We start from the raw sequence: 17,500 nt of genomic DNA, 5'->3' as shown, positions 1-17,500 counted from the left end.
ACAGAAAAATATATCCAGTTTGGTAGAAAAGTAACTTATTTTGCCTTTGATAACATTTATTTGTTATATATTTTTTTGACAACTTTTTCGAATCTGTGTACAGTAATACAAACCCGAATATTCTAACCATTTTCGCAGCGACCTTAGTAATAGATTTAATGCCAATCTTAATTAGGTGTATCTATATCCATTGAAAAATTTATACAATTTAATTATTCTTTGATATCGAAATAAGACTACAGGAATAGGTGAATTTGAAAACAAGATTCGACCAATTCGAATTCGGAAATCACCTTAGCCAAGTTGAGTAAGCTTTCTTCGAAAGAGGATATTTTTAGAAAATACTAAACCTCCCTGAAAAAAAGAATAAATAAATATTTTCATCGCAAGTGCTGCGAGAAAGCTATTTTCGTGAACTGTGTAATTCAATATGTATGTACACCCGCTACCCTAAGTATGAACATTACACGTTATTTAAATGAACACTTTATATGCACACAAGTAAATTGACCGACTTTATTACAACTACAAGTGCTCAACTATAGGAAACGAGTTTCTTAAAGGGGCTGACATTATTATTTACTATAATAATCATTAACTACCTACAGACACTAGTGTTTTATTCTTTCGGGAATCATCAATTCAGAGTATCACGATTTACACCGGTTGATAGATCCGAACCCGACAACGGAAGCAATCTTTTACTTCATTAGCAAGGACTTAGTCCATTCGGTTATCGTAAACCGCGATAAATATTGGTATTTCAAAGCTGCAAAAATATCGTTATCACTTTTTTTCGAACTGGGCTGTACATGCGATTAGAAATCTCTTGTGAATTTCACCAAGGTAGGTAATTCCGGTTCAAGAGATGTAACTTCAGATTCTGGTAAAATAGAACTGTTATATTTGTATAAATTGTTACAGATTTAATATTGACTAAATTGTTACAGATTTAATATTGACTTTTTAACAAAATGTTAATGTTTTCCTTTTTTCTCTTTTTCAGCGTGGTCTTATGATGGTATGTATACTGTTTTACTTTGTATTTTTATTTTGTTTTCTACCCGAGTAAGTTTTTATGGCAAAGCTGAATTGATACAATTTGGAAAATGAGCAAAGAGTCATAATGTAAGCCTTAACAAGATGTAAAAATTTTCTGTTAAAATTATTTTTTTAAATTTTGGTCTTATACATGACCTTCTTCAAAGAGGTGTTTCACGTTAATTTTTTATCTTTATTTTATTAGATGGACTATTTATTGTTTTAATAGTGTCCGTCTGATGTCATGTAACAATGTGATGAAACGGCCTTTCATACAAGAAACTTAAGAATTATGGGGTTAAAGACTCCTGTGTCAATCTTTTTTTTCTCTTTTTCTTCGACATGATGTAGAGTGGAAGATAGTTCGATGAAGAGTCCACGTGATGTTAACTGCGGAGTTTTTATGAAGCCGGATAGGTGACACGTGGTCGCGCATTTTGTAAAATCTGGGTAGGTCTTTTTTTTTTTTTGTTGTTGTTATATCCGTTAGAAGCGCTGGAGTAAAACCCCTGCAGTTAACAACATCACGTAGACTCTTCATCGAACTACCTTCCACTACATCATGTCGAAGAAAGAGAAAAAAAAGATTGACAAAGGCGTCTTGCTCCGAAATATATTTCTTAAAAAATAAACATTCGTTTATTTTATAAAAAAATTTTCGCGTTGCAGTTTTTGGCTTCAAACGTATTTATACGTATTTTATTCCTCAAAATTCACTCCAGCGCTTCTAACGGATATAAACAAATATATATATATATATATATATATATATATATATATGTGTGTGTGTTATAAAGAAATAGATGATGGAAATAAAAATTGAATAAATTACAATATTTGATAATCTATCAAATACTCAAACATTTATTTATTATTTGGCGCAGTGGATAAAGGTGTTGAGTCTCTACGGTCCCAGTTGAGCATTGTCTCGAAGAATATGGCCGAACAACTTTTGGACGCTATTTCATATAACATGCCAGCTGAAATTAAAAAGACCGCTCGGCAAATTGAAAATACATCCAGAAAGATCGGATAAAAGCAATAACTCTGTCGTGTTCTGTAAGACGTGCTTACAGGAATACACGTTTTAATGTTCATGAAAAAAAAAAACAAGCGAAAAAAAAAATCCCACTTTTAATCATGAACATCCAAACGGGTCACTCTGTCATGATTGCAATAATGAAATCTTGTACCTCGCATAATATATATCCTGGACTACACGTGACCCTTTGGGTCAGTATGTTATATTAGCTATGGAATTAATGTATTAGCGTGACACTTGTGATGCAAAGAAAATAGTTTTTTGTGACATTACAGAAAAATTTCTATGAAAGTATATTAAAATGAAAAAAGAATATAGACTTCTATTAGTCGTTCGGTTTATAATTGTTTAGTTTTGAAAAAAGAACTTACAGCCATTAAAATATAAGTGGTTTGCCATACTTATAGGTAAATGTGCACTGAACAGATACCATAATACTTAAAGTTAAATTCAAATTTTGAGGTATCTTTTAATTTAAACGCGAAAAAAAACAATTGGGAAGCTGAAAATGTACAGAGTAAAACAATACGTTTTATTGTCGCGTTGATTATTTATTTGTAACGTAAAAAAACGGGGTTATTTATTTATGTTGGCAGTATAGAAGAAAATGTATGAATAAATTTAAGAAAGGTGTATTAAAAAATGGAGAATAAATTAAACAAAAAGAAAGGCGGTGGGTAAATCGCCGTTGTAAATTGCTCTTATTGTTGTCAACGGATTAAAGCAGGTTCATTTGTAAGAAAATTGCGTTAAAATAACTTAAACGTAATACGGAAATGAACGATGTAAAAAAAAAGCAGAAAGTATTAACAAATGTTTATTTGGATGATTTAAACGCGAAAAAAAAAATCGGGACGCTTAAAACGTACACAGTAAAATACGTTTTATTGTCGCGTTGATCATTTATTTGTAACGCAAATTCTTAAAAAAAAACGTATTTTCGGGGATATTTATGTTGCTAGTGTAGAAGAAAATGAATGTTTTTAATAAAATTGTATTAAAAAATGAAGAATTAAAAAGAAAGGAATGAGTAAATCGCCGTGGTAAATTGTTCTTATGGGTGAAAATGAGTCAAAGTTGATTTATTTGCAAAACAATTGCGACAGTATAGTTGTAATACAGAATAGTTGCAAAACATACCCACCTTTCCCATATTAAATAATAATTTCTAAATAATAACGTAATTATTTCAGTGCGCTTGTCAGATTCTGCAAAAGTCGCGATTTGTGTTTATTTGTTTACGCTGTTATGGGTTTGTTTATGTACGCATGAGCAACCGGAAGTTGTAAACCGGATGTGGATCACAACACCGGTTACAAGGTCATTTGAGTTTTATAATTATATATATATACACATATAGATGCATATATATGCATATATATATGCATATATACATAAATACATATATATATATATACATAAATGCATATATATGCATATATATATGCATATATACATAAATATATATATATATACATAAATATATATATATATATACATAAATACATATATATATATATATATACATAAATACATATATATATATATATATATATACATAAATATATATATATATATATACATAAATACATATATATATATATATATATACATAAATACATATATATATATATATATACATAAATACATATATATATATATATATACATAAATACATATATATATATATATATATACATAAATACATATATATATATATATATATATATATATATATACATAAATACATATATATATATATATATATATATACATAAATACATATATATATATATATACATAAATACATATATATATATATATATATATATACATAAATACATATATATATATATATATATACATAAATACATATATATATATATATATATATATATATACATAAATATATATATATATATATATATACATAAATACATATATATATATATATATATATATACATAAATACATATATATATATATATATATATATACATAAATACATATATATATATATATATATACATAAATACATATATATATATATATATATATATATATATATATATATATATATCAGTTTTAAAAAAGTAATAGGCGGAAGTTTCTCAAGAGCTCTTTTTCGGCTATCATCTCGTCAGGAGGAAATCGATAGCAACCTAAATAATATTGTAACGAAAATAAAGAGTTCTATAGGTGAACTTATTAAATGTGCCAAATGTGCGGGGACACTAATTAAATTTATTTACGTTTAAAAACGATTAAAATATCGGGCGAAAAAAATTCAAAGTTCCCCAAAGAGAAACAATGCGTTTGATGTTTCTTTTTGCCGGCACAAAGAAGGTTGGCGCACCGCGATAGACGGCCTCCAAAATCTTTAAATGGTTTTTGGAGTCCGCTCTATGTAGCACCTCGAACCAATCTATTTTATATCTATCGGCACAGCACGGGTTGTCAACCAAATGCTGGCCAATAGCAGAGTCCAAGGCTGCAGAAGGAGGGAGACCATCAGACCCCATCCTCCCTTGTCTGATCTTCGATGGAACGTGCTGGTTTATACGAGTCAAAAGGTGCAAGGATGTTCGCCCAACATAACCAGCATCGCACTGGCATCTAAACTGATATACAATATTACTATTTTGGATGTAAGGCAAACTATCCTTGCGGAAAGACGGAAAAGCAGGTCTCGTAGTATGTTTGGCACATTTAATAAGTTCCCCTATAGAACACTTTATTTTCGTTACAATATTATTTAGGTTGCTATCGATTTCCTCCTGACGAGATGATAGCCGAAAGAGCTCTCGAGAAACTTCCGCCTATTACTTTTTTAAAACTATATACAAATTCTGTACCTCTAAACATTTATTTACATATATATATATATATATATATATATATATATATATATATATATATATGCTAGCAGTGAGACTTTGTTGCCACTGATTCAATGAGGATCAACGAATGTTTCCAGTCTTCCAGTACTTCGTCATTGAAATCGATGAGATTAACACATTTTCAATTCAATCGATTGATTGCTTGCTCTAGTCGTGGACGCACTAGAAGGAAGCTTCACATGCTTCTCCGCAGTGACGTGGTCTACAATATATTGTAGTCTCCATTGCTCTGTACATAACCTACTATCGATTTTATTTTTAAAAAATTATATTACACCTTGATATACAGTTTAAAATGCGAAAAACTATCATGGTTCAAATGTGCGCTAAACAGAAATAGCTAAGATATAAATGGAGAACGCTAGGCTTTGTTTTAATATACACGTTCACTCATTTCCTGAGGCAAATATGTTCTTGTTAACTGGGTCATATTTGATAACATTGGATCTCAAAATTGTCAACTAAAAGCTGACGTTGACAATTGCGATGTACGTGGAAAAATACGTTTGAATTATTTTTATAATAAATATTTAAATATTATTGATATATGTATGAGTCCTGTCCTTGCAGAATTATCAATATAGATATAATCATTCAAACCAGTCGTGCGGTTTGAACTCCAAACATGATTCATACAAGTTAGAAAAGCATTTCCTTCAAGGCATGAAAATTGTTTAACAAAATGTTTTTACCATTGGCTTTAAAAAATAAAGGTACAAGATTCGATCTGAAATTTATCTTCAAAGGGCCCTTTTATAAATTTTACAAAGTAAGGTATAAAAATTTAATTTAAATTGAATAAAAAAAATTACCTTGGATTTATTTTATGTAATGGACAATCTGTCGCACTTTAAAAAAGATCATTGAAAATTTTATATCTATATCATTAATTGCTAGATGAAAGATAATGTTTTTAAATTGGGGTCAAAATTTTTAAAAAGATTTGACCTCTGCAGTCTCTATCAAATTATTCAGACAATTTCTGGGCTAAACATTTGACATTTTACATAAAGTGTATTCAGAGATTGTGCAAGCTTTTTAATCGGTTTAGGTCGAAAATTTAAGCTGCCAAGGAGTCAAAGTTCAAAAGAGTTGACCTTTGCCATGTCTAGCAAACTACTCATCCAATTTTGGGTCTAAACATTTGAAATTTTACATAACGGGTATTCACGCGTGCAGCAAGCATTTTAATCAGTTTTGGAGCGAAATTTTGGCTGTCAAAGTTGTAAAGGTTGACCTTGCAGATTCTACCAAATTCCTCCACAAATTTTGAGTCTAAAGACTTGAAATTTTAGCTGTAGGTAACTAGGACGTGGGTAAAACTATTTATGCTGATTTAAGACACAAAATAATAAATGCTAATGGGTTAAACTTGGGGTCAAAGTTTTAAATAATTGACCTCTGCACGAAATTACTTAGACAAATTTGGTCTAATCATTTTAAATCTTACATAAAGTGTATTCACACGTAATACAAGTTATGAATAATACATAGGGTCCTAACAAAGCCGGGCTTAACTGCTAGTATATTGTGAGACTAACCGTAGCCCTCGGCGCAAGAGGGTCCGTGTGTGCCTGGCGTGCGGGGTGGTGGCTGATCCTGTGGTCGGGGCAGCGGAAGAAAGAGTTCCAAGATGGCGCCTGCCTGCTTTTATTAGAGACGCGATCTCGCAGGATCGCGCGAGATCTCGCGGGGATGCAAATTAGCTAGGCCATCTTGAGGAATAAAAATCGGTCCATTGGAGGTGCGAGGCAGTCGGGTTCTGACGTTCGTGGCGATCAGTACAGTGACCGTTGGGTTCCGTTTCTATTCGTGCAGTCAGCTGAGCTTTGTTAATTACCTTCGCCCCGTGGCTGTCATTGTTTGTTGGTTCGCTGTGTGTTGCCGTGGTTCTTCAGTGAAACGCTTCGTCGCCCACGACGAGACTCCCCGTCTCCTACACGTCGGAAACTACACAAGATACTCTTACAAGCTATTTCGCCCCCCCCACTCCGAACTTGGTTTTCTTTTCTTCAATGGCGGATAGGTTTGATCTAAAGTTGATACCGGAATTCGACGGATCCGACCCGGTACTCAGCTGGGTTGAGAAGGTCGAGTTACATTGTCAGTTGTCCGGCGTGAAAAATATCGAGCGCGTGATTCCTCTGCGGCTGACCGGCGGGGCCTTCGCTGTATATCAGCAACTCAGCGCTGAGGAGAAGTGTGACTACTCGAGTATCAAGGCGGCGTTGAACAGGGCGTTCGCCACTGACCCCGCCACTGCATGGGAGCAGTTTGAGACGAGGTCTATACGCTTGGGCGAAACTGTGGACGTGTATCTCGCCGAGCTTAAGAAGCTGACGGTGCTGTTCGGCGGTCTTCCCGAGAGGGCCCTAGCCTACAAATTCCTGTCAGGACTCCCCGCTGGAGCAAAGCAGCTCCTGCGAGCAACCTCTACCATGTCCTCACTACCGCTGAGTGACCTAGTGGACAGAGCCAGGACAATAATGAAGGATGACTCGACGGTGCAGGAACCGGTAGTCGCCGTCGCACAGGCCCCACCAAGTGGCGAAAGGACCGTCTCAGGGACCCAGCCCGCAAGGTGATGTCATCTGCTACAGATGCAACGGGCAGGGCCACATGGCAAGAAATTGTAGAAGGCGATCGACGGCTGTTCGCTGCTACCGCTGTAACAAGACTGGGCACATGGTCCGAGACTGTGCGGGAAACGGGGACGGGGACAAGGTGCCAGTGCCGACCTCTTCCCCGAACAGAAAATAAACAAGGCGCTCCCTGTCATTCAGGTCCGAGTTAATGACACGTTATGTTCAGCCCTCCTTGATTCTGGTTGCTCTCGCACCATAGTGTGTGCGGACTTCTGTCGGGCGTGGAAAAAGAAGAACGTCAGGATAACTACCACTACTGGAAAAATACGAATGTGTTGCGGCGTGGGTGTGGTACACATTCGCACAAGAACCGGAAACTCGGCTAACGTCGAAGCGCTGGTGACACGCGAAAAGCCGAGTTTCGACCTGTTGCTAGGCTACGATGCCATCAAAGCCCTGGGCGGCGTGCGCATAACGCGCGCTGGCGTTGTAGAGTTTCAGGATAGGCCCCCGGTGTGCGCAGCACTAAGTGTCGACCAGCCGGACTTCAGTGCGGAGTTCGACGACCAACAGAAGGCGTGGACCGCCACTTGGAGGTGGTCAGAAGACAAGGAACCGGCCAAACTACAAAACCAAGTGGCAGTACCGTATGCCCGACCAGATAAGGCCTGCATACGAAAGCGAGCTCCGTGAATGGATTAAGAACGGTTGGCTGATTCCATACCCCTACGACAAACTTGGACCCCCCAAGGGCCTGATACCGCTGATGGCAGTTGCCCAACTTAACAAGTCAAAGGTGAGGCCGGTAATGGACTACCGCGAGTTGAATGCGCACGTTGATGCGTTCACAGCGGACGCTGACGTCTGTGCCAGCAAGCTGCGAGAGTGGCGCCGGCAGGGGTCCAATGTGTCCCTACTGGACTTGAGAAAAGCATACTTGCAGGTCCGGATCGGCGAGGAGATGTGGCCTTTCCAGACAGTGATGTTTTCCAGGAAGAGATACTGTCTTACGCGACTCGGATTTGGGCTAAACGTAGCACCCCAGATAATGAAGGCTATCGTCAATGCCGTGTTGTCACAAGAAGAATGGATCAGAAAGGGAACATCGGCGTACATTGACGATATAACGAAGATACCGTGTCATCTTCGCGCGTAAGATCCAAAATTGCCGAGTTTGGTCTAAACTGCAAGGACTCTGAGCGGCTTGAGGGTGGGGCCCGCGTATTGGGCTTGAGCGTTCAAAAGGAGCGAGGGATCCTGAAGTGGAGGCGTGGAACCGCAGTTCCCGACGTACCCGACGTTTACACAAGACGTGCCGTGTTCTCCCCGTGCGGGAAACTTGTGGGGCACCTTCCAGTATGCGGATGGCTTCGTGCCGCGACAGGCGTCATAAAAAGGAGGGCAAATGCGGTCACCAAAGGCTGGGACGATGAGATAACCGACGAACTACTGGTTCGAATGTTAAAGGAGACCGTCGCTAGTGTGAAAAAGAATGACCCCGCCACAGGGGACTGGTGCGTGCAGGGAGACGAACTGAGCGTGTTGGTGGACGCAAGTTCTCTAGCGATCGGTGTAGTTTTGGAGAAAGATGGGGCCGTAGTTGAAGATGCCTGCTGGCTGCGACCGGCGAATGATGCTGCCCATATCAACCTGGCAGAACTCGACGCTGTAATAAAGGGCATTAACCTGGCACTTCAATGGGAAGTGAAGAAACTGCGTGTGCACACTGACTCACTTTGCGTGCACCACTGGGTGTCGGACACACTCACGAGCAAGACCAGGGCATGCACCAAGGCAGCCAGCGAAATGCTGATAAGACGGAGGCTGGAGACTGTGAAAAAACTGGTGACGAAGTACAACCTGTCCGTAGACGTAGTGCTCGTCACCTCGGACTACAAGCTCGCTCGGGTACCACGGAGATGGTATGAGGCTATGAAGAAAGAAGCTAAGCCATTGCCGCTGTGCGCTGCCTCTGTTGAGGAGGACGAAATCAGGAAGATACATCACGACAGTGGGCACCCCGGAGTACAACGGACCTACTACTTTGTGAAGTTGGCTAGACCATCAATACCAAAAAGCGCAGTAAGAGCAGTGGTCAGGGAGTGCCAAACGTGCCAGTCCATCGACCCCGCCCCAGCCAGATGGCGGAAAGGACAGCTGGGAGTGGACGCGACCTGGAGTCGGTTGGGTATGGATATAACCCACTACGGCAGCCAACACTTCCTCACGCTGATAGACTGCGGGCCAACGAGGTTCGCGATTTGGCGCCAATTAGCGAGGCAGGATTCCACCAGTGTCATCCACGAATTGGAATCCGTATTCTACGAAAGGGGGCCGCCTGAGGAGATCCTCACGGATAACGACACGGCGTTCTGCAGCAGGGAATTCAGGCATTTTATGGACAACTGGGGGATCTGCCTTCGACACCGATGCGCGTATGTGCCGAACGGCAACGGCATAGCGGAGCGGTGCCACCGAACCGTGAAGAGGATCGCGGCCAGGAAGAAGTGTACGATCGCGGAGGCGGTTTAGATACAACACAACGCCTAAGGACGCCGTGACTGGCGGCAGTGCGCCCGCTGATGCGATTCATCACTACCACGTGCGCGTTAAGGACGTTGAAGTGTGTCTACCCGACCAACGAGAACCCCAGGGGACGTACCAAGTGGGAGACACCGTCTGGATGAAGCCACCCGGCGGCCGGTGCACCAGCAGCTTTTGGAGGGGGCGGGTCACTGGCGTCATCAGTGAACAGGCCATACTAGTCGATGATACTCCGCGCCACGTAAGGGATGTCCGGCCCGCTCTAAGCGCTGACCAATCGGCAAGCAGTGGAAGTAGTGAGTCATCCGACGATTAGCGATGGATCAAACCTGTGCCCCACGAACCTGATGACTCAACTGCGAGCAGTGGAAAGAGCGAGTCATCCGACGATGAGCAATGGATCCAACTTGTGCCCCACGAACCTGATGACTCAACTGCGAGCAGTGGAAAGAGCGAGTCATCCGACGATGAGCAATGGATCCAACCTGTGCCCCACGAACCTGATGACTCAACTGCGAGCTCTAATGCTGATGCTTCTGATGCCACTTCTGAGAGCTCCGGCAATACCCCTCCGCAGGAGTGCTCGAATCAAACGGCCACGTCCACCGTGTCACGTATGTGATCTGGAGACCAGGGGGGAGTGTGAGACTAACCGTAGCCCTCGGCGCAAGAGGGTCCGTGTGTGCCTGGCGTGCGGGGTGGTGGCTGATCCTGTGGTCGGGGCAGCGGAAGAAAGAGTTCCAAGATGGCGCCTGCCTGCTTTTATTAGAGACGGAATCTCGCAGGATCGCGCGGGGATGCAAATTAGCTAGGCCATCTTGAGGAATAAAAATCGGTCCATTGGAGGTGCGAGGCAGTCGGGTTCTGACGTTCGTGGCGATCAGTACAGTGACCGTTGGGTTCCGTTAGTGACCGTTGGGTTCCGTTTCCATTCGTGCAGTCAGCTGAGCTTTGTTAGTTACCTTCGCGCCGTGGCTGTCATTGTTTGTTGGTTCGCTGTGTGTTGCCGTGGTTCTTCAGTGAAACGCTTCGTCGCCCACGACGAGACTCCCCGTCTCCTACACATCAGAAACTACACAAGATACTCTTACATATATATATATATATATATATATATATATATATTATATATATAATTTAAAAAAAAAACATCCAGATTCATGACTGCTTTGTTTTACGTATTGCATGCGTTGGATTTATTTTCATTTTCATTATCGTGTGTATTCATTGAATTGTAAACAGCATCAATATCGTCATGATCATTGAGGAATTATACCGTTTTTAAACACTTCTCTCAATAAAAAAAAACACCAAGATTCATGACTACTCTGTTTTACATGTTGCATGCGATGGATTTATTTTATCTGGGGTGGAGAGGGCTCCAGAAAGCCATGGTGAAGGCAGCCTCTCTAGGAGAAGCAAATCTCTGATCTAAAAAAAGATAATGCGGGTACTGGTCTTCCGCTTTAAGCTGGTCAGCAGTTTGATTTGTTGCTGACTATCTTGTTCTTGGTTTTTGCTGGATATCAACATTTTGAACCGAGAGAGACTAGCTGTCGTACAAAGCTAAATCTTGGAATAACATCTTTTTACAGATACTTCCTCAGCCATTTGTTAAAAAAAAAAGAAGAAAAATGTCCTATTGGCAATGGCTGTCTTTTTGACTAAGGAATTGCAAAGATACAATATAGACATTGCTGCACTCTCTGAGAGACGTTTCGTAGGTGAGGATCAACTGGATGAGCGCGAGTCGGGCTACACGATCTTCTAGTCTGGTAGAGCTAAAAAGGAGAGGCTGGTATTGGTTTTGCAGTTAAGAACTCCTTGATTGACAAGATCGAACAGCCAGTAGGCATAAATGACCGTGCAATGACATTGAGAATGCCCCTTGCTGCTGGTCATATATGAATGTTCTTTCTGTCTATGCGCCGACTCTTACACCGAGTAGTGAATTAACGGTGTTTTGACATCGTCCAAATGCCTCCGCTCGATTTTTTTTACACAAACAGCATCGCTTAAAACGCTAATGGCAGTTTGTATATCACTTCCCAATATGCTCAACCCAATTAGTATGTCTCCTTAACCTATAGGTTTCCCATGTCTACCCATCTGCTCAGAGGAGAAAATATTAACAAATATTATAATGGTGTATACCTAATTTGCTAAAAAACAGTATAGAAAATCATAATTAACAGTTTATATACATATATATATATTATTTATTATTTTTAAAACAGTAATCTACGTACACGCGTGTTTCGAGGTCATTACCTCTCGTCAGCGTGGTTCAACTTTTTTTTTTATTTACTTAGAGAGTCGCCCTTAATTTGTTTGGACGTATATAACATTTTTATTTATTTAACAAGTTGAACTACGCTGACGAGAGGTAATGACCTCTAAACTCGCGTGTACGTAGATTACTATCTTAAAAATAATAAATAATAAAAATGTTATACGTCCAAACAAATTAAAAAGGGCAACTTTCTAAGTAAATAAAAAAAGATGAGCTTCGAGGCGGAGCCAATATTAACCGTATGTATCGCTTGAAAAAAAAAAAAAAAAAATATATATATATATATATATATATATATATATATATACGTATGTTTATATACTTAAAAATCATACTGAACGATTAGTATTTTTTTTTCTCTTCTATGCAATATCTTCCCAAAGAAGAGATGTCCCTGCTTTATCGCTATTTTCATTGCAAGTGTTCTACTGAGCTCTAATCTATGGTTTCCTCCCCTTCGCCAATCGTTCACAAAAACACTTTTCTAGCCAAAATCACTATCAATAATTTTTCCGCCACTTTTTATCAGTGACTAAACATGGATTCCATGAACAAAGCTTCTTTCTTAGAACTGTCCGCCTGTAGGACTCTGTCCCCCTGGTCTGCTTTTCAACTGACTACAATATTATTGTCTTCAAGTTCAACGTATACAAGTTCTTGTTGAACCCTATTCGTAAATAACCTAATCATACCAAATTACCGTGACAAACGATTGCACCAATGACTACAACACACACATTAACTCTCTTGAGTGGATTCCGGGCCTTGATATGTGGTAAACTCCTTTGTAAAACAAAGCCCGTTCAGTGCCTGTTATTTTGATATTTTTCTTTAGCAAGAAGATTCCAAAGCTTTTCATTAAATGAATGATCTTCCACTTTTTGGCTAGTAGTAGTTCTGTATCCGATACAACGTTCCGTCTTTTCTTACCTCGTTCGGTGAAGGATTAATCTTTCTAAATATTGTTTCGCAATCCAGAGTTTTTCTTATTGGCGATTTGTATTTTCTGTAAATGAAAAAAAACGGCGCTTTTAACTCTTGCCCTGTGGGGATGTAAGTAAACGAAGATGCAACAACCTTTCCCCACGATAGTGGAGGGGTACTGTGGGTGTAGGTCACATCCGAGAGGATAACTTTCTCTTGATCTGTCGGTGAAATGTACATGAAGAACTGTAACGCCGAAGATAGCCTCCCCCTGTCACACACACACACACACACACGCGCGCCCTATTATCTGTGATCTGAAATGCTTACACCCTTAACACTAAGTTTTGAACAGAAACTGTGCTTCGTCATTCATACTTAGTAACTCTTCGCGTTCGACGAATTACCCTTAACTTCTAAATTTTCGGGTCAATATGGCTCTTGATCTTTTGGCTAGGTGCAAAGTGTAGTATCTGTTCTGTGTTGTCTTTTCTGTCAGCGGTCAGTGACAGAAATATTTCTAGACTGAGACAATTTGTTTTTATGTCCTTATGTAAAGGGTATCTTTTTGGTACTTGTGCAGAATTTGAACCAGATGTAACTCACTAGCCGCTCGGCTTTGCTTAGAACATGACGTCAACCGCCGGCTTTCGCCGAACGTCGCCGATTATCAAAGCGTAACAACGTTACTCAAGAAAAATACTGAAGAAAACATTTAAATATAATAAAAATCACCAGAAAAAAATTGAAATAAAAAAATATATAACGAAAATAAAAAAGAAACAATGACCTACCGTAACAATTTCTGTTTTATTTTTGTAAACAAGTTTTAAGTGTAAAAAATAAACAAGTAAGTTGTATATATTTTTCTACCGTTTGTTTTGTCAAGGAAAATTGAACAAATTAATAAGATAATCAGTGTTTTGTGTGTGTTTTTTAAAAATATTTTTTCTTTAAAAAATATAAAAAAAACACAAAACACTGACTATCTTATTAATTTGTTCAATTGTTTAAACAAAAAAGCAATTTTTGTGTTTTTCATGCATTTTTATTTTTAATTTTTATTTATTTATATTTTTGCTTTGTATCTTTATTTTTGTAACGAATGTAAAGTAAACTAATTAATTTATTTATTTATTTTTTTTAATTAACAATATTTTCTCTGTACGGTGGGGCTGGCCAACCGTTTTTTTTTTGTTTTTTTTTTAAATTAAATTATGACAGCCGGGATATCCGCTTAGAATTAGATAGTCTGATGTGACCGTAGAAAAGTCTGTCAATGTGGGGTTAGAAGAGAGCTGATGTGGGAGAAATTTCGCTAACCGGGTTGCTTTCCGATATATGGTTTAAGATAGAAACAAAAGAATCATTACCAAATTTCTGTCTCCACATAAATCTAAGGTGGAGATATTCATCTGTTAGCAAGTTCTTAGAGATGGTCGTTTGAGGATATCCATCCATACAGCGTGGCCATAGCCGAGATTGAACTCACTAAACGAGTTTGTAGTGTAATTCAAATCTTGTCGGTAGCTGAATACTTGATGCTTCGACAGGGCTATCAAGGGTATTTTTTATCGTGACGCAATCACTAGACAGGGTGCCTACCACGGCTTACGAGTCTCATCTACTCACGAGAGGATAGACTGCGCCAGTTTCTCAACCTAGTATTTTACCTCGCGGTACATACAGCGCCTCCTCGCCTTCCCAAATGGTCACCCATCTGGTACTGGCAGGATCAACGTCGCTTAATTTCGATGATCTGGCGAGAACCGGTGTGTCAACGTGATTGTGCCGTTTGAGGGTATGTTGTTTACTTAATTTATTGATTATTTTCTTCCATTATTTTCCCCAAATATTGTCTGCTCCTTTGCCGCGCATTGATTGTTTTGTCGGCATTTTACGTCAGATAACGGTCAAACCCGAATAAATGACGTCATGTTCCGAGCGGAAAGTGAGTTCTGTCTGGTTCATATTTTGCACAAGTGCCAGAGTTGGATTTTCGCTATAATAAACGCAACATTTTGTCTAACATAAATGCTCGTAAGCAGGGGTAAAATTCTACGCATGACCGAATCATTTAACGTATTATTTAGGACATTGGTTAATGAACCACAAAAGCAGACTTCCAGGAGGAGAAGATTTTGTTTTAAACAAAATCAAATTAAAAAAAAAAAATTAAACGAATCGTTTTTGGCATCGGAAAATAGACATAAATTTTCCTGATACTGATTCAGATACTCCAAAATTTTCTGATTCCCGATTACAAAATAATCGTCTCAACTCTAGTATATATTGCTAGGATTTAGCAGTGGGAATAGAACAGTTTATGAACAGTACGTTCTAGCTATTTGCTAGAGAAAGAAAGGGTATGTAGACCAGACGAAAAAATAAGAAAAGTAAACTACATCCCTATCAACAGTGTATACAACTGCAGTACTTTTACGACCAGACTGGGCTTTGCTGATTCCTATTTATAATGCCTCCCCACGGGACAGTTTGACACCAGGGTGATTTTTCAATGTGGAGAAAAGGAACAAAAATAAAAATTGTCTCAGTCGTGAAGGATTTCTCCTCCACTGACAGAACAAGAAATTGAAGTGCAGCATCTGAAGAACAGATACTACGAGTTATACTACAGATTAAAAGTATGATACTTGGTGTCCCGTTGCTACCCCTTCAGATGACAAACAAGGGTAAGTGGGGTAACCCTAGGGCTATACTTAACCACGATCAAGTCATAAAATCTTGGGAAAAAAAAAGTGGCTCCCACCTCTACATCTCAGTTCATTAGCTAATGAAAAGGGGGACTACTGGTTGGCATCGATTATGATCGATTAACACACTTGTATATATCTATCTAGAAAATATTAAATGTCACAATCAGACATATGATTTATTTATTTACCCAAGGAAGTCATATATCCAATGAGCCGTAAGGCTACTGTGGTTAAGGGTCAGATTTATAGGCAGCATGGTTTTTGTTTACATTTAAATTTCTGCATATTATTATGAAAGGAGAAGCGCTTTGGGGAAAGAAGATATTAGAGTAGACAGTGTTTTTTTTTGTTTTTTTTTTTTGTTTTTTGTTTTTTCGGCAGTTATGGTTAAGTGCAGTGAAAGGGGAAGATTCTATGGCTATTCTGGTCGGTGGAAGATGTTTACGTTGAAAGGCGAGAATGCAGTAAGTTTGTAGGGGGCACATTCCGTGGGAGAACTTGTAAAATAAGCTCAGGGACGATGCAACATTGCATCGATTAGACAGAGGCTGGAGTTTGCTAAACAATGCTGCGCCTATTAGGTTAGAGATTTTTCTGCACCATGTCCAGGTAGCTGCTGTACTAAGCCATGCGTGGCAACAATACCATACAGACACCTCCTCGTGTCTTATAGAACGCGTGGATGCTCTTAAAATAAGTTTGTACGCGCACATTCCATGTCATTGCTCATAAAACGAACATAGGGAGAATGCAACAGTGCCGCAATGGTTCAGAGGCTAAAGCTTGGTAGATAATACGGGATCTTTTTTTTTTTTTTTTTTTTTACAAAGGAATCACCACTTATCAATGCCCAGAGACCACTCAAGGATAAGGGTTAAAGGTGTACAGTAGTCAAAAGGACAATATAGTAGTCGTTAGAAGTGAGAATTTGATAAATTGGATTACTTAAGGGGAACAGCTCATCAAGAATTTGTTTACGTTAGAATTGAAGACGGCCATATTCTAGTAAGCTGGAAAGCAGATAAATGGAGGTTGCAAGAGCACATTCCATGTCAGTACTCATAAAACGAGCAAAGGGATGATGCAACAGTGTAGCAATGGTGTAGAGGATAAAGCTTGGTAGGGAATACGGGATCCTTTAGGTTAAAGACGCGATTCAGTGCCCTGTTCAAGAGGAAGATAGATACTGTTGCATCGACGACCTATATGAGTAAAAAATGCCATAAAGACCCCCTCTTCGTTTAATAAAGCCATTTGTAAATCAATTCAGACGATGTTTGTTTGAGTTTCTCGTCTATAACTTGCATTTCTACTTTTTTTTCTTTCAGATCCTAATAAGTGGGGCGACAATTTCGCTGATTGCAAGGGTAACAGGCAGAGTCCAGTTGATATTAATCCAACCACAGCAATGTTTAACGATGGTCTTGTAAAATTTGTTCTAAATGGTTTTGATT

The 17,500-nt window shown here is 39.0% G+C and overlaps 1 protein-coding gene across 1 annotated transcript in view; it reads left to right on the top strand.

The window, feature by feature from the left end:
- The window catches only part of LOC145276774 (carbonic anhydrase 6-like), a gene marked incomplete in the record, with an annotated part of 205,100 nt that overhangs the window by 33,664 nt on the left and 153,936 nt on the right, over window positions 1-17,500 (top strand). Inside the window, 2 exon segments of the mRNA XM_080128035.1 lie at window positions 1,007-1,021; window positions 17,375-17,500. The exon segment at window positions 17,375-17,500 is cut by the window's right edge and continues 39 nt beyond it. Of these exon segments, the coding sequence (XP_079984161.1) occupies window positions 1,007-1,021; window positions 17,375-17,500 (141 nt within the window).

The sequence above is a fragment of the Euprymna scolopes genome, chromosome 1, assembly GCF_053919585.1.
Source record: "Euprymna scolopes isolate OS-2025 chromosome 1, ASM5391958v1, whole genome shotgun sequence".
Classification (NCBI taxonomy): domain Eukaryota; kingdom Metazoa; phylum Mollusca; class Cephalopoda; order Sepiida; family Sepiolidae; genus Euprymna; species Euprymna scolopes.
The sequence above is the reverse complement of the archived record's forward strand: the minus strand, read 5'-3'. Positions and strand labels throughout refer to the sequence as shown.